Genomic DNA, 19,301 nt, shown 5'->3' with positions numbered 1-19,301 from the left:
AATCAGTTCTTCGAAATTTGTCTCGAAATAAAGTTGTTAAAGGAAATCACTCTCAATTCTTTTGTGTCCTTGCTGGCCACTAATCAATCTCTAACAGATTCTTCGACGTCATCAGCATGAAATAATTAAACTAACAGTATTAAATTTAATTTTTGTAGGTGAGTAATACTCTTTTCACTAAAGTAACAAATCTTTAATTTATGTTTCAGTGCAAAATTTTAGTATGAATTTTGCATTTTGAATTTTGTATTTAAAAATCTAATATAGCTCTGCCTTTTATGCGTAATACAGCACCTAATAATTCTGTCTAATTATTTTGTCTAGCAAGTTAATATGATCTAAAGCATAAGTAGCTCTAAAAAATTCTTGTAATTTGTTTGAAGATCAGTTAAAGGACTTCGCAAATTTCTTATTGAAAATGGCTCTCAATCGATTTGCTTGAAATTGAAGTATGTTGCTGTTTATGATCTACTGTTTATGATCTGATGATCTGAAATGTTCTCACAATTCAAAATAATAGGCCAATTTCGAGCTAGAAAACGTCAAAGTTGTTAACATACGTAATGTTAAGAATTTGTATAAATATGATAATATTGTAAACGCGTGAGTGCGTGTATTTGTGTATGTTTATTTACGCGCATATTTAGAATATTGAGTTTTGTTCTCAAGTGTCGAAAGGTCAAAATTTACTCCTTTTTTGTTATAAACAGACACTTCGTTCATTTGGAAATATTATTTTTTATATTTCACTTCAGTGACATATAAGTTATCTATTTATTTTCTCAATATTAGGGTTAACCAGGATCAACGACGAAGACGTTTTGAGAATATGATTTCTCGCACTTCTCGCGCATTATTATTCTAACATTCTCTGCTTGCGCTATGCGCATCATTCTAGCGCTATTAAGTAAGTGAACCACTTCTTGTATGCGGATTTGCAAAACATCAACAACAAGTCAAATATCCAAGAATATCACTGTTGTATCAAATATTTGACACTACTGAAAGGCCATTACCGAATTTGAATAACCTATTTGAAATCATTAATTAACAAGAATAGTATATATATCCTATACTAATATATCCTATTCCAATGGTAGGATACAAGAGAACTCATTTTAAAATCAAGCACTCCAAAGATATATTCTCAAAACATCCTCATCCTGGTTAACGTTGATCCTGGTTAATATTAATATTGAAAAAATAGATGGATTAAGAGACACAATAGTATCTTGCGCCAAGTTCAGTGTGAAGCAGCGAGACACTCCGGATATCTTCAAGCGAATCGACAAAGTACGAGTATTATTAGATTATCGGACCTTAATAACGGTTGAACCAATCGTATTTTTAGTAGGCTTAATCGATAGCTTAAGTTTGAATTGTATAATAAAAATGTCTTTACTTTTTTTCTACCTGTATCATGAACGAAGGTAATATAATGCAAAGTCGAAATGTCTAAAATTTTATTTAAGATACGTCTCCGTCGTCATCGCCATCTCAAATTCCCAATCGTATGTACGAAAATTTGTAACGATTTGTTCGAGCTTTTGCCATAAGATTGCGTTAATGGCGTTTCATGCTGTTACTGCTCACGTCCGTGCTCCTACTTTTGACAAGTACAAGTTAATTTAACGAGGTTAATAATTTTCAATACAAGAGTGCAATAGTAAATGAAATACTTATTAAAAATATCGCGGAATAATACAAAAAAATATCAAAAAATATATAATAAGAATATCGCGAATATAGTGCAAGGAAGAATATTTTCTATCTCGCGCCAAGCAAAAATTACGCGCTGCAACGACAAGCATGGTGTAAGAATATCGCAGAATAATGCAACAGAAGAAAAATGATAAAATGATTAAGGTCGTAAGAAATTATTAACAGTTATAAATTATAAAAGTATCGCGAAAGTACAAGGAAAAAAATGATATCTTCTAATCGATGTTATTTTGGACAAAATTAGGTTATTATGATTATCGAGAACAAATTAAAATTTATAAGAATTTATTCTTGTAATCATATAGAATGCTTTTGAAAAGGAGATTAATATAAAAATTTCAGTAAATTAAAGCGCTTAAAATGTCTTGCTTAAAGCCAAAGTAACATTAAAGTAACCAAGTTTTAGTAGTATAAACAGTAGATATTGATTTTTTTGATCCTCTTGGGATTATAATATCTACAATTACACTTCCAACTTAACACTATAGCTTACAATCTAATTTAATTCTATCTTATCCTAACTTAACATCTACCTGTTTCTATTCTACCTACACACACACACACACACACCGCTATTTGCTCTACTCTATTACTGACCTCCGCTTCTGGTTCATGTTGTGGTTCCCTTCAGACATTCTCATTCATTCTTCTCATATCACTTTTTTCACTCCTACTCACTCTCTTTCTTCCCCTCATCTATATCCCTCTCGAATCAAACCCTCTTTCCGCCTTACCTATCTCTTCCTGATCTTTCTCCACTTCATCTTTCCATTCCATTTCCCTCCATTCGCCATTTCTCCAATCTATGCTCCTTTGCCATCTACTTTCACCGATCTGACGTTTTCCCAGTCTGATGCTACCTTTGATTCTCGCATTTCGATCCTACTATCTATGATCCATTTCCATGATTCTCTGATCCTTTATTCTCTCTCATCTTTCTTTTCTATCCATCTCTATGTCTCTCCTAACGAAATAGCTTAAATCTAGTACTCCTAACTTTTTTGTCTCTATCTCCACCAAGTCCATATCTCTATCCTTAAAAAACTCACATCTTTCCTCTTCCCATTTCGATAAATCCTTTTTCCTCTTACATCTCTTTCTCAATTCTTCCCAATACCTTCTAGTAATTCTTCCCTTATCATATATCCCGGAGTTCTTCATTCCACACCTAGTACCATCTTAGGTACCTTTCCTGTAACATCTCCAGTTCCTTCATCTCTCTCCAATCCCAAATTTCCACCCCATACCCTACCACTAGCCACATCAGTTTATTGAAGCCATAATCTCCTTCCCCAATCACTCTTAAATTTCCTCTTACCAATTCTCCAAACTTGGCCCATTACAGCAGCACCCTTCCTTAACCTATCTCTTATCTGCGAATCCTATGCTCCATTCTCTGCATTACATATCCCAAGTAAGCAAACTCCTTCACCTTCCTTCTCCATTTCCAACTCATACTCTTTTCTCTTCCTCCTCTTTTTCTAAATCTTAAAATTTTTGACTTTCCCACATTTAACTCTAACTGCTTCTTTTCCAGATAACCTTCTAACTTTTCAATCATATTCCTCATTCCATTCTCCTCATCTGCAATCAAAATCACATCATCCGTGTATGTCAATGTATAAATCTATTTCTCCCCTAACCTAACCTCTCCTCATCCTACTCTTCTCATTATTTCTTCCATATTCGTCACCCAAATAAATAGCTCAATGGGCATCCCTGTCTTACTCTCTTTTCTGTCCCAAACCGTATCCCCAAATCCTTTTCCCTTCTTACCATATGTTTCTAGTCTCCCTCAATATATCCTCACTCCTTCTAATTAGTCTTTCTCTTCCCTTTCTCTCATCGCTTCTACCAATTTCCTCCTGTCCACAGAATCAAACGCAGCTTTCAGATCTATAAAAAACGCCACTAATTTTCCTTTCTTCTTATCTAACTGCCTATTCATCAAATAGTTTAGTGCATATATGTTTTCCATCGTCCCTAGCAGTTTTCTGAATCCCGTCTGATTCTGCAGCACCAATCCCTTTTTCTCTATCTCATCGCTTAATCTACTTGCTAACACCGTAGCGTACACCTTATATAGTCTCATCAACACCTCTATCATCCCCTCACTCCACTCATCAAGCCACCCTACTCTCCTCCACATCCTATTATATGTTCTCTCATTCCTCCATACTCTCCTCTCCGTATTTCCAAACCTCAGCTGGAATTCTATCAAACCCTTTATTATCCTTTTGTATTCCAATCGTCATTCCATCCATTCCTATTCCATTCCTCTCCTCCATTCCCTATCCATTCCACTCCCTCCTTTCCATTCCATTCCTCCCTTCCATTTCCATTCCATTCCTCCTCTTCCTCCTTCCTATTCCACTCCTCCCATCCTCCCCTCTCCATTCCCTCTCCATCTCCCTCTCCTTCTTCTTTCTCTCTATCATCTTTTTATACTTCCCTTTCGCTTTCATATAAAATTTCCCGACCCCTTCTTCCTCTGTTCTCTTCTTACTTTGTTCTTTTCCTTCTTATAATCATTATCCTATCATCCTCTCTTTCTTTTCATTCTTTTTTCATCCTCCTTCCCCTTATCTTGTCTTTCCTTTCTCATTCCTCCATCCTTTCCTATCCTTCTTTCCTCCATCTTCCTTCCTTCCTTCTTTCCTCCTTCCTTCCTTCTCCTTCCTTTCCATCCCTCTTTCCTTCTCCATCTCCTTCCTTCCATTCCTTCCTTCCATTCCTCCCTTCCATTCCATTCCTCCTACCACCCTTCATTTTCTCCCCTCCACTTCCTTTTCTTCCACTAAACCATCCATTTTTCTTGTCTCCATTTCTTCCACCTTAATTTTCTTTTTTATTCCTACCAACATTTCCTCCATTGCTCTCTCCTTCTTATTCTTGCTATCCTCCAATTCCATCCATCTCCTTCATCTATTCTATCTCTATCCATCCTATTCTTCTCTATCCATCTCTATTCTTCCTCCTCCATCCACCTCTCTCCATTCCATTCCTTCCTTCCATTCTCCATCTCCACCATTTTATCCATTCATTCTTCATATCCTATCTAAATTTTCCTTCCCTTCTTCTCCTCTTCCCTCGCTATCTCTTTTTATCTCCATCTCATTCTCCTTTCCTTCTATGTCCAACCTTCCATAATTCTTTTCTTCCTATCTTTCAAAAGCTTCTTCCAAATCTCTTTTTTTTTATTCTCATCCTTCAATCTTATTACAATCATCTTCCTTTTTCCCTTCATATCTCCACTTATCTTTCTCATTCCATTCCTTCCTATCCTTCTACCCTTCATCCATTCATCCATCTTCTTCTTCCGTCCTTTCCATTCTACTTTTCTCTTTAATCTTATTCCCTATCTTTTCATTTACTCCCATATTCCTCCTCCCCTTCCTTCTCATTGCGATTTCCTTTTCATTTCCACTCCATCCTTCTGATTTTTACTCTTCTCTATCTTCCAACCATCTCTTTTCCTTTTCTCTAAATTCTCTTCTTAAATTTTCTGTCTCTTCACTCACCCTTTTCCCTTGTTCCTTAATGCCCTCCTTAACCTCCTCTTTCATATTTCAAATTTCTTCCCTCTATCCTTTCATGTCTCTCATCTCGTTCATTAAATCCTTTACTTCTATCTTCCAACTCTTTATCATATCCTGCAGTTTCCCTTCTCCCCCCAACCTTCCTAATTCTGGAGCTTTCAATAATCCCGTCTTTTTATTACTTCTGAAATCCTCCTCTTCCGTCCTCAACCCCGATCTCTCCTTTTTTCTCTTTAACATCTTTTCTACATTTTCATAACTTCCTCTTCTCTTTTGCTTCTTTTATGTCAAATTCCGCCATCTTGTTCTCTTACGCCCTCTATATAAACTTCTGTCACTACCCGCTAACCCGGCCCACGCTCTTTAATCTATACTCTATGACTTAACTGCCACGTTCTCGCACCTCCCTTAAATTCCTTTTATTTATCCTTACACCTCACCTCACCTTGAACTCTTCACTTTTCCACACTCTCTTACACCCATGCTTCCACCCTATCACATTCACCTCTTCCACTCCTCACCTTCTCTCACTCTGCAACTTGCAAAACGCACATACCAAGTCACCGCGAGGCATATTTTTTGACACTAGAAGCGGAAGTCCAATAGTATAAATAGTATAAATAGTGTAAACTCTTTTCCATTACACTATTAATATTTTATATGCATTGCATTATTCCCAAAATATATAATACAAAATTTAATTTTTTTTTAAGCATTGAGTTATTTTATATATCTGTTTTTATGCAGTTGAGTATTTTATTGTACATTAAAATTTGAAACATTGAATATAATGTCTGTTTTTTTCGACGCATTGGAATATTTTAAATTAAAATGTTTGTTTCTTTGCGCACTAGTATTTTGCATTAATATCTATATGTAACTTTTATATGCACTGAAATATTTTGCATTAATTTCTACACATTGGACTATTAATGTCAAATTTTTTTCTATTATATTTTTAATTTTACATTCCAGTTTTCTTATATATTAATATTTTAATAATATTTTAATAATATTTTAATACGCTCTGGAGTAATAATACTTTTTTTCGCATTATATTTATTTTCATATTGTTTATATTCATATAATAATCATTCTATATCAGATATACTCTCAGCGTCTTGTCTCGAATCAGCTTCTTCATCGCTGATTAATTTATTCTCAATTTGTTCTAATGTATTTTTAATTTCTACATCTTTTATATTTTCTTCAAGCAGAGTTTTTACTAATTAAAACTTTATAATACTTCATTAATAAATCTATATTGTTTATAGAACATGTAAAGTTAAAATAAAAGCACTTTTTTAATTAAAATACTTTTATAATATTATTAATTGATTCATTTGCGCTTTACATACGGCTCCAAAATTGCCAATTTTTAATTTTATGTTATTACTTTTAAAATATTTTTTATTATACAAATTCAGGCTATTGATTAAACCTATTAGTTTAATTGCTTTATATGTTATTGATTATAAATTATTTTTGATTATATGTTATTATACTATTTATGATATCAATTATAGAAAAAAAGGAATGATATAATCATTAAAAACTTATCTTTTTTAAAAATGCGCCTTTTTAAAAAAAGGCGTCAATTGTGAAAAACTGTATATATTATATGGATTTATAAAACAGTATTAAATTATTGAAAATAAAATCTTATAAAAATATATATTACTTTTTTAACAAAAGAAAGTTGTACAAATATATTCTAATAATGAATATAATATAAAAAATTGCGCCAAATAAATAAGAATTTATGCTATAAAATTTGTAAAAAGTTTATGTAGATAATTTATAGATAATTGAAATTTTACTAGATTCTTAAATTATTATATACATATCTTTTGATATATGCTTTTTGTATAAAACTTAATAAAATTTTACATAAAGTGTAAATAATTGATATAATAATATTTTTTATATTATATGAATTTTTATTATATTATATTTATTATATTTATTATATTTTATTATATTATATAAATTTTTTATATTATATGAATTTTTATTATATGAATGATGTAACTAATTTTCGCATAATATGAGATATTATACAGCACAAATAAATCTAAGACAATATGTTTTAATGCGACCACGCCAAGTTTTTATACTTTGCTTTGGTATAAGTTTGTTTTATGTGATTTATTTCCTCAATAAATACACTCCAAAGCGTTAGATGTGTGTATATTATGCATTTAATTAACTATAAAAGTATAAAATATAAGTCTATTTTAGCTGTACGCCCTATTACTTTAATTATTTCAATTTATTAAATATAATTTTTCTTAATACTGGAAATAATAAAATAAAAAAATTTATTATATAAATTTTTATTCAGTAGGCATAATTTTTTAATATAATTATTTTTCTAGAATTTCTGATACATTAATTTGTAATTATCCATTATTCTTAGATTAAAAGTAGATAAGAAGTAAGATTCGAAAAATCTGCAAAAAGAACTGTCTTATTTTGAGGAAAAAAAAGAATGATATCCCTAAAAAAAAGAATGATATCCCTAAAAAAATTACCTTTTTAAAAAAAGATAAAAAAAGGCGCCAATTACACGCGTGAAAAAAAAACGCTATGTGAAAAAATATCATATTTAAATAAAAACATTTTTAAATAGATTTTAAATAAAAATATTTTTGTATAAAATAATTATTTAAATTTTCTACAAAAATAATGATATTAAAAAATTGTTTTATATCTTGCTGCTGTTTTATACCGTGCCCGAGCACGCTAACTTTTTATATTATGTTTTGTAAATTTGTTTTATGTGCGCGCCCCGACATAAAATTTACTAAAAATTTTCTTTCAAATTATATATTCTGTAAGATATACTTTGTAAGTCAAAGTATTTCATACTATTCATTTGTAAATCAAAGTAAATCATACTATTTCAAATTACAAATCCTCACAAACTGAATTGCTTTTAAGTACTTGGCCAGTTAACTAATGATTTCATATTTAGTTTTGATTTTTTATTTTATACAAATTTTTTTGTTTTTAGAGTTATTTTTCAAGGAAAAATTATATTAAAAGTTTTTTTAGGGATAAATATTAAATTTTTTATTATATACTTGGCGTACTTTTTTTACTTTTGTAAGGTTTTTTTAGAGAGATATCACTATTTTTTGTAAAAAATCATATTTAAACTTTTTGTTACATAAAAGTTGAGATTTTTTTATATGCTTGGCGTATGCTTGCTTTTTTACCTTTGTATTTAAACATTTATAAACTTGAATATATAATTTAATAATATTTAATACTATAATTAAATTTAATAATATTAAATACCGTTGTTCAAAATTGAAACATTAAAAGTCATGTCTAAACTTTAACGGATAATATTGACGTTATATTTCAATGATTACCTCGAAAATCAAAACTCAAGCGAGAACAAATAGCGTCGCGGTCACTCGCTCAGTGCATGATCGCGTTATTTATATATAGTAAAAAACCGTGACAAACACCTGATTCTAGAACGTTCGATGTCGCAAAACCCTGTTATTCCCATCAGAGCGTGAGTTTCTGCGGTCGGACGATTTAGTCTGCCTACGACAACGATTCGAGTCAGTCGATCGTTTTAATTTGCTTTTCGCTTATTCTCGCTCGTGTCGCGTACTCAGTAGGCTTACTCGTCTCAAACCAAATTGTCTCGCATCCGATCGCGTTTATATTCTCGTGGCGATCAACTTGGTCACCTCCCAAATCGTACTTTTTAATTTTTTAGTATTAAGATATTGTGAGATTTAAGTAAGTGAGGAATCCGAGAGTAGATGCTCGTTAACCGCATCGCGCATATCCTCTGTCTCATGCCAAACACCATCCAGCGTCCGCGTTCAAGATATCCGTTCTCGCAAGAGCCTCTAGCAAGAAGCTCTGCAAGATTTCCGAACCGCGTCAAAGACAGTAATTAATAGGACATTTTGAAGATTTCCGTCGAAGTCGCGTACTACGTGCCGTCGCTCGCTCCTATCATTTTCAATAAAATGAATCTTCAAACCAATCTGCGCTCGTGTATTTTCCAACATCTCCTTGTCCTCCAGTGAATCTACAGATTCACGTTACACACAGCTTTTCGCTCATTTCTCAGCGTTGCTAAAGATTCGGGCGATCGCGTCGCGGTCGACTCCCGAACAATTCGTTGATAAAATTAAATAATATTAATATTTAATAATATGTATTAACAATTTTTATTAATATATTTAATTATACTAAACAATATTATTACCTGATATTCCATTTTCTTTTTTCTTTTTTCTCTCTTTCTCTTTCTCTATTTCTCTTTCATCTCTTCTTTTTTTCTTTCTCTCTCTTTTTCTTGCTTTCTCACTTTTTCTCTCCCTATCTTTATCTTTTTCTCTTTCCTCTTATTCATTTCTTCGTTAACTTCAAATAAAACATTTTAAAAATTATTAACTATAATAATATTTAAACATTTACAAAATTTAATAACATTAAATAATATTATTAAAATTAAATAATATTAACAAAACTAAGTAATGTTAATAATATTTAATGATAAATATCAATAATTTTTAATAATATATTTAATTATACTGAACAATATTATTATCTGATATTATATTCTTTCTTCCTTTTTCCTTCTCTCTCTTTCTCTTTCTCTCTCTTTCTCTCTTTTGCTTTCTCACTTTTTTCTCTCTATCTTTATTTGTTTTTCTTTCCTATTCCTTGTCTTTTCTTTAATTTTAACTAAAAAATTTAAAAGATTATTAACTATTTATTAAAAATTATTTTTTAATAATATTTATCTTTCTCTCTCTCTCTTTCTTTTTCTCTCTTCTTCTTTCTCTCTCTCTCCCTTTTTTTCTCTCTCTTGTTCATCAATTCTTAGTCTTTTTTTAATTTTAAATAAATCATTTATATAAAGAGAATAATATATGTATTTTTCATATAATATAATGATATATTATAATATATGTATATATAACATACATACCTTTCTTTATTCATCTTTCCTTCTTCCTCTTTCCTTCTAAATATATTTAACTTGATTTTCTTTATCTTTAGTTTCTTTTACTGTACAACTGTCAAACGACATAAACTGTCAAACTGTCAAACGACACGAGTGAAATCATGCGAATGTGCACCAAATATATTTTTTGACATATATGATAGTAGTTATAATATAATGATAAATGGATATTTTTTTACTTATGTTCTCTATTTTTCCGCGATTGTAACCTTATTATGCATCATATACGTATGCACATACATACACAACATTGCCTCTCAAAGCGAATTTGCATACTAATAATCATACGTGAGCGCTGCAAATGCGCCTTGAAGGACAAAATTGCTTTAAATGTGTGCGTGCGAGCGTACGTACGTGAGCGTAAAAAAAAAAAAAATATGACAATTCTGATACTGATTAATCATACCTCAGAATTGACTGCACCAATCTTATTCAAACTACTCGCAATCGAAAGTTTGCATATTATATAAAAAAAATGCCGTTAGATTTTTGATTACGGTTTTAGTTCCTGAGATATTTTAATCAAAAGTTTATTTAACGTAAAACTCCAGATAAGCTATTCGGTAGCGCCGCGGCCCCTGTATATACAAATAAACCATTGAAGCTAAAGTTATTTTTTATATACTTGACGCTACCGCGTCGCTTGATAAAAAAATTTTATTACATAAATTTTTATTCAGTTGACAAAATTTTTCAACTTATTTCAATTAATTATTTTTCTAGGAAATTAAAACAACAATTTTGTATAACAAGTTTTCAGTTAAAAAGTTTTTATTTAAATAATAATAAAAGAAATAAATTTTATAGCATAAATTTTTATTTATTTGGCGCAATTTTTTATATCATTATTTTTATAGAATATATTTGTACAACTTTTTTGTTAAAAAAATAATATATACTTTTATAAGATTATATTTTCAATAATATAACAGTTTTATAAATGTATATAGTTTTTTATGTGTACAATTTTTCACAACTGGTGCGTGTACTTGGCGCCTTTTTTATCTTTTTTAAAAAAGTTTTTAGGGATTATATCATTCCTTTTTTACTATATATTATTTTAATAATATGTAAAGCAATTAAATTAATAGGCTTAATCAATAGCTTGAGTTTATATAGTAAAAAGTATTTTAAAAGTAATAAAATAGAATTAAAAATTAGCAATTTTGGAGCCATATATAAAGCGCAAAATCAATTAATAATATTATAAAAATATTTTAACTAAAGAAGTGTTTTTATTTTAACTTTACATATTCTATAAACAATATAGATTTATTAACGTAATATTACAAGTTTTAATTAAGAAAAGCTCTGTAGACAATATAAAAGATGTAGAAATTAAAAATGCAGAAGTATTAGAACAAAGTGAGGATAAATTAGACAGCGACGAAGAAGCTGATTCGTAACATGACGCTGAGAGTATATCTCGACATAGAATGATTATTATATAAATATAAACAATATGAAAATAAATGAAAAATAAATATAATGCGTAAAAAAAGCGTTAATACTCCAGTGCGTATTAAAATATAAAATATTAATAGATAAGAAAACTGGAGTGTAAAAAGTAAAAATATAATACGTAGAAAAAAAAATTGATATTAATAGTCAAATATGTAGAAATTAATGCAAAATACTTCAGTGCATATAAAAGTAACATATAGATTTGTATGAAACGCGCAACAAAGTCTGAATCCGCGGAAATATTTTAGACGTTTCAAATCGCTTACCCACGTGGCCGTGTCGCAATCGAAATTAAGCTAATGACGACGCGATAAACACTAAAATTTCACCAAAAGCTTAGCTCGGACGCGAAAATAACACGAAATCTCGGTCACAAGAGCAGAGCGACCGATTTCGATCACGATCGCGCGTGGCTATTAGGCAGTGTGATAACCATACCGGATCAGCGACTCTCGTTCTCGGGAAATAGGAGACCGGCAGTGTCCTCTTGCTCGTAAGATCGTCCTCGGGGTCCCACCGGACAGAGATGTCAATTCCGAGATTCTGCCACAGCGTGTGGAGGGGATAGAGCACTCGAGGAAAGAGCCGTGTACGTGTGCGCTCGGCGTTCGGCTAGCTTCGGGCAGTAGAAAAGCGCAGACATATGATCCGCTCTCTTTCTCTCCCGAGATATCGCTATAGCTGACGGAAAATAATATATCGTAACAGCGTTAATATTAGCGTTTTAGATTGCATAGATCTCGCGTAAAAACATATAAATTATTAATTAAATAAATCTTTTAATTATAATTAATTTTATATATAAAATATGTAAAATAATAAAAAAATAAAAAATAAAATCATATAAATCATGTAAAAATCATAAATATCCACTCTTGGCCAATGTGTACGTTTCTTTCTCAAAAAATTATACTAATAATAATTATACTAATATTAATTATATCAATATATACTAATATTAATTTAGAAAGATGTTCTTCGCATTCCGATCTTAAAGTTATATTATCAAGAAGTTTGTGATTTTTTTTTCATAAAAAGAAATTATTGTAAGTAAATTTTTTAACAATTCTGGTTTCAAAAAGTTTTCAGAGATTTGTATAAAGAAATTAACGGTTTTAGATTGCAATAAATGAACTCGTGTTTCATGAGCTTGAAAGAAAGCATTAAATGAATTAAAAAAGTTTAGCATATATTTTAAAAATAGGTCGTACACTTTTATATCTACATTTTTTATTAAAGATAATAAATATTCCCCCGATTTAGTTTTATCATTCATGACCATTTCATTAAGAAAATATTTTATTGAATCCCATGATTCAAGAACTCTATCAATGTACAAAAATAGTATGAAAGCCACCGTGTATCGCATAAATCATTTAATTATTTATTATTATTATTATTATTATTATTATTATATTGTTATTATGAATTAAAAAAAAATATATGATAAGAAGAAATAAATTATAATAATTTTTATAAAAATAATTGAGTAAATTTAGATGGATTAATAATGAGGTAAATTTTAAATGTCTTAGTGAGCCTTATCTAGTAAAAATATTTAGTGAAAATGTTTATTAAATTTTTAAAGTAATTAAAAATTTAAATAAAAACTTAAGTAAGTTAATAATAATTTAAAATTAATTTATAAGATTTAAATTAATAAAAATTTAAGATTTTTAATAAGATATTATATGAATATAAAAATTGATGTAAAGTAATCATTTTGGATTGTTATAGATGTATAAGAAGAGTTAGCTTCAAGACTAAATATTATTTTTAATGCCCACCCAACTATTAAAGTCCAAAAAGAAGAAAGTAAGAAAAATAAAATTTCAGCTTGTTTGTAGTTAATTTGTGTAAATGTGTGTAATTTATGTAATTGTGTAAATCAAAATTTTGTGATTTGTATCTTGAAAACATTCACAAAATTCATTACAAATAGCTAAACGCTTTGGACTGCTATTAATATAATTTGCAATTTTTCTTAAGAATTCTTCACAAAAATCAGGTATTTTAGCGCATGCAGCGTGTGCAGCTAACGCGGCCGAATGGCAAAGACATGAAAATATTAATAAACTTTTACATTTAGATTCAAGTTTTTTTTTAAATGACAAATGTTTTCCTATCATGATCGATGCATTGTCACATGATAAAACAATAATATTTAAAAATGGGATCTGAAGTTTAATTATTTCGAATTCAAATGCATTAAATAATTTTTCTGCACTACAATCTTTTGCATCAATGTCAATTAATTTTACGAGTTGTGAACATCTAATGTTCCGAGATCAACGTATCAAACGAGAAACGTCATACATTTTTCATTAGTAATATCTGATGTTTCATCTATGAAAACAGAAAATTTCGTATTTTAAATATTATTAACAACACATTCTGTTTCAACCGGATACAAAACATTGGAAATAATATTCTTGCATTACGTTCGACCCATATTCATACTTTTCAAGACATTAGGATCTTATCCTATGTCTTGAAAGAAACTGAGAATCTCTTTTGTTGTTTGATGAGGAATATTTTTTTCAGTAATCAATGCGGCATATCGGATTTCCACTGATTTTTTTCGCTCATCAAACGTCAAAAGCGATTCATCAGTTTGTGCATTGAAATATTTGTTTGATTTGTTCGCTTCTATGTAACTTTTTTCAGATTTTTTGTGCATTTCGGATTCTGCGTGTCGATATATTTGTGATAAACCAATAATCGATCTATCGACAAATCAAACAATAAAACGAACTGCTACTATTTAGATCTTCGCGTAACCATAATTTAAAATCTTGAATGTCTAGCCATTGTGGTCTAAATGTTCTCTTATCTTGTTTTTGAGACCCTTTTTTTTCTACGATGATATTATCGGTACATACAAGATTTTCTTTTGTATTGTTTTTGTGACACGCAGAATCCGCATGCCTGAAAATATGCGCTGAATATGAGAAATTTTTTTTTGCATATATTGCAATAAAAAAGAGTGTCATCTGATGACACTTGACGTATCCAAGCTTTATAGCAATCGTCGCTAAGCCAAGCTTCTGAAAAGTTTCGCTTGGATTTTTTTTTTGTTTTCATCGCATGTTTCCATACTGAATAAAAAGATATTGCAGAAAGGAGAAAATAGCTAAAATAAAAAGAAAATGGCAAAAGAATAAAAAAAGGACAAAAAAAATAAAAGATAAAATTAAATTAAATGCAATAGAAAAATAAAGTAAAGAATTGAAAGAATAAAAGCAGAAATTATAGAAAGATTGAGAAATTGATACCGTGAAAAGAAGGAAAAAGAGCTCTTTCATGCGACGATATCAAGATCAAGATCAATATCAAGTGCGTGAGACAAAAACGCATTTTAGGAAACAAATGCGAAGCGCTTATGCAGGGTCGTAACGACAGATAATAAGTAAAGGCAATCATTTCGAAAGTGACAAAAATATCTTTGATATATAAAAAATATTATTGATATATATATATATATATATATATATATATATATATATATATATATATGAAAAGGGATGTACATGGTGGTATATATATATATATATATATATATATATATATATATATATATATATAGGGTATGCTAGACCACCCGTACACCCCTTTCCTTTCAAAAACTAAGCATTTTAGAGAAAAACGTTTTGAACAAAAATTGTATGGTTTTGAGGGGAACATAAGATGGTGTTATTGATTTGATCTTGGATGGCATCGTTAAGGTCAAGTCAAGGACACCTTTAATTTTTTAAATGGAATCCCCTATTTTTTATTGCATAATTGTATAATAAATAATTTTTGAGATATTTTATATTTTATATTAAAATATGTCAGATTAAGATACAAAATAACTCAAAATATTCTTAATGTAAAAATTTATTATAAAAACTTTCTTATAGTGTTTTGGAAAGCTCTCGACATAAGCTATAAGAATATGCAATAAAAAATAGAGGATTCTACTTAAGAAATTAAAGAAATAATATTGAGGAATCAACAGAAAGAGTCAGACAAAAAGTTTGTTGTGTTCGAGAAGGACGTGCGAGCGTTACAAATTGGTAAACGAGCTTCAGCGTGCGAATATCGCTACATTAGGTCTTCTTTTTTCTTTTTCATTATACCTTTTGTTTATACCTGCTTGGTTTATACATGTCTTACGATTCTTATGCTTGTAATAAATGAAAATACACATATACTTATTAAACATTTATATATTAAAAATGCTATTTTTTCGCTTCCCTTCCTTGCATATAAGATAGATATGTAACTGCAGCACGACCGGTGGATGAGGGATAGCGCGATATGTTTGCGTGGACGTAAGAGAGAGAGATAATTTGCATGCATAGTGATAGGGATAATGCGAGGTATCTATAATGTGTGAGAAAAAGATGGCGAGAGGCGTTCGCGTGGGCATGGGAGAAGGATAAAGCTAATGAGATTCTCAAAATAGGGGAGAAGCATAACGCAAGGCGTTTGTAAGGCAGTGCGTTAGAGAGGAATAGCGCGAGGCGTTTGTAAGACGGGATATCGCTAATGGTTGCATGCACGTAAAAATTGTATTAATATTAAAAAAGTATTAATTATTTCTACGTCTCCTTCGTTCCTTTTCTCGTCTCTTTATACCTGTGCCGATAAACAGTTCTTCCTAGAAAAAAATTCTCAACGTTCAGACCGCACGTGCAATATACGCATTTGTTTATAATGTTTATAAAGTAGCCGGACATCTGCGCTCGCCTTTGTATATATGCACCGATTTAAACATGTCCCGCTCCCACGATACCGCTCAAAAAAAAATTCCGTTTATACCGCTCGTAATAGATGTTTTGTTTATAATAAATATAGCAGCAGGACATCGGCGCTCGTTTTTGTACATACGCACTGGTCATAAATATGTCTGCTCCCACGATAAGCGTCCCCTGCCGGCGCGACGAGATCCTCACACCATCAAATCCCCCGCGCGGTTTTCTCACGACCCACACGCCCCTCAGAGGACTTGAATTAGAACCCACATAGTATTTCTACTTATGTGTATAGAATACATAGGCTTCTAATTAATAAAAAATAATTATTTTGTAATATTGAAGGATATTCATCCACAATTATTGAAAAATCATATTCAAAATCGTCTAAAAAAGATTGAAAGCGGAAAAGCTTTGGATTGGTCAATCGCTGAGGCGTTAGCCATCGGTTCTCTATTATATCAAGGATATAATGTAAGATTAAGCGGACAAGATGTGGGTCGAGGAACTTTTTCACAAAGACATGCGATGTTTGTTGATCAATCTACAGAAGGTATACTAAATATATATTTAAATATTTATATAATATATTTTATATATTTTATATATACTTTATACATAATATATTTATATAATCTAATAAATATCTATAACATTTTTAATTTGTCATAAATTTCTAGCTATTTTTATCCCGTTGAACTCTATGGTTAGTGATCAAACTGGCAAACTAGAAATAGCTAATAGCATCTTATCTGAGGAAGCTGTACTAGGTTTTGAGTACGGTATAAGTATATCATCACCTTTTATATTGCCTATTTGGGAAGCTCAATTTGGAGATTTCTTTAATGGCGCACAAATCATTATCGATACGTATATAACAAATGGAGAAGCAAAATGGATGCTTAGCAGTGGCTTAACAATGCTATTACCACATGGATATGATGGTGCTGGTCCAGAACATAGTTCATGTAGGCTCGAAAGATTCTTACAATTAACTGATAGTAAGGACGATGAGATCGACAGCGATGATATTAATATACAGATTGCGAATCCTACTGAACCAGCACAATATTTCCATTTATTAAGAAGACAGGTAAGAGAATAAAATGCATTAGAAGCTATAGAAACAAATTCTAAACATTTATAGAAACAAATTCTAAACATGTGTTATGATAAATTGCAAAGACTTTAAAATTTAAAAATTTTTATGGATTTATAGATGATAAGAAATTATCGAAAACCTTTGGTAGTGGTAGCACCTAAGATTTTGTTGCGTCACCCAGCAGCGGTATCATCGTTCTCAGATTTTATGCCTAGGACGAGTTTTAAAACTATTATCGGTATGTTATAAACTTTCTTGATTTTTCTTTAAAAAAATATTCAATAACAAAATTTTAATTTTAATTTTATTTAATTTATAAAGAATAGCAGAAATACAAAAATTCCATCATTAATAAAAATATAAGTGACCAAAATACATACACATACATTAGGAAGACATTGCTCACATCATAAAAGTATAAAAATATTTTGAAAATTCGAAAAATATTTATTTCTCAAACTTTTTCTAAAAAAATTTATTTTTTTCTTAAAGAGATTACATGCCTAATAGACAAGTGTTAAACAGACCACAGGTTAATGAAACTTGGTAGGATGGTACGTTTTGACTCTAGAATTGTATTGAAAAAAGAATTTTCAATTCATTGGCATTCATTTTCATTATCCTCGTTCTTATCATTCGAATTCTTATTATTCAAATACATCATCGAGGAAGATGTCACTTTAAATTCAATCAACTTTTTCAATTGTGCTTCTAGCTTTTCTTCGATGAATTCTTGATCAGAAAATTATGCTGTTTTCTTAAAAAAGGTAAACAAATAAAACAATTGGAAGTGATGCGATCAAGATGGCAAGTATCAGTAAAGTACTAAACTAAACAGGCAATATGGGCACAGCATCCAATAGTTCGCTTTTTTGTTTTGCATATGCCCCAGTACTCGTTAATCATCTCCAATCCTTCTTTCTCTCTATATTCAATAGAACAAACAGATAATTTGACATGAGCAAAGTGGCTCGATCTCGTCTGAACCTTAAACAACTTTTTCGTAACCAAGATGCAAATTCTCTTTTTGTCGTATTCCAAAAATATATTAATTTTCAAATCTCCGAGGGAATTACTATCCCGAGTCAATTTGGAACCGTTCCAAACAAGTGTCAATGAAAATTATTTTTTAACACAATTCTAAAGGCAAAATCATTCTGCCAAGTTCTATCAACCAACGTTGTGTTTAATACTTTTGTCTACTTTAGACATAGATATCCAAAGAAGCTATAAAAAAGTTTTTTATATTTTTTATACGCGGAGAAATATGAATTTCATATTTGATTGGATCTTTTAGCGATAGTATATTTAATATATTACAATTATACACGCACATATGCGCACGCACATGCATACGCAGGAAAACGCACACAGGATACATATACACACAATACTCATAATATACTCATAGTATACATAATATACTCATAGTATACATAATATATAATATATACATAAATATACAGGATGTTTCCTAATAAGTGGGAAATATTGCAATAGTGGATTTACAAATAAAAAAGAGTTCATATAAACATATGGTAAATTCTCGAAGTTGGGCTTATACGCCGATGACCTTGACATATGTTGTCAAGGAGGTGAGGTCTGAGTGATTCTCTGCAAGAATTAAGTGGCGGATGGCATTAGTTTAGAAGATATAGCAAATAAACGTTTCATATGTGAAACACCGCCCCCTACTTTCAATACGAAAAGAGGTATACAGGGTAGACCAG

The 19,301-nt window shown here is 30.3% G+C and overlaps 1 protein-coding gene across 3 annotated transcripts in view; it reads left to right on the top strand.

The window, feature by feature from the left end:
• LOC126849809 (2-oxoadipate dehydrogenase complex component E1) overlaps positions 1 to 19,301 on the top strand; it is a 128,459-nt gene that overhangs the window by 79,134 nt on the left and 30,024 nt on the right. For all 3 annotated transcript variants that reach the window (XM_050592071.1, XM_050592081.1, XM_050592062.1), the window contains exons 9-11: positions 16,815 to 17,022; positions 17,150 to 17,562; positions 17,689 to 17,809. In XM_050592071.1, coding sequence (XP_050448028.1) covers positions 16,815 to 17,022; positions 17,150 to 17,562; positions 17,689 to 17,809 — 742 coding nt within the window. The remainder of the gene's footprint in view (positions 1 to 16,814; positions 17,023 to 17,149; positions 17,563 to 17,688; positions 17,810 to 19,301) is intronic.

This window comes from Cataglyphis hispanica, chromosome 1 (genome assembly GCF_021464435.1).
Source record: "Cataglyphis hispanica isolate Lineage 1 chromosome 1, ULB_Chis1_1.0, whole genome shotgun sequence".
NCBI lineage: Eukaryota > Metazoa > Arthropoda > Insecta > Hymenoptera > Formicidae > Cataglyphis > Cataglyphis hispanica.
This window is presented reverse-complemented; position numbering and strand designations above follow the sequence as displayed.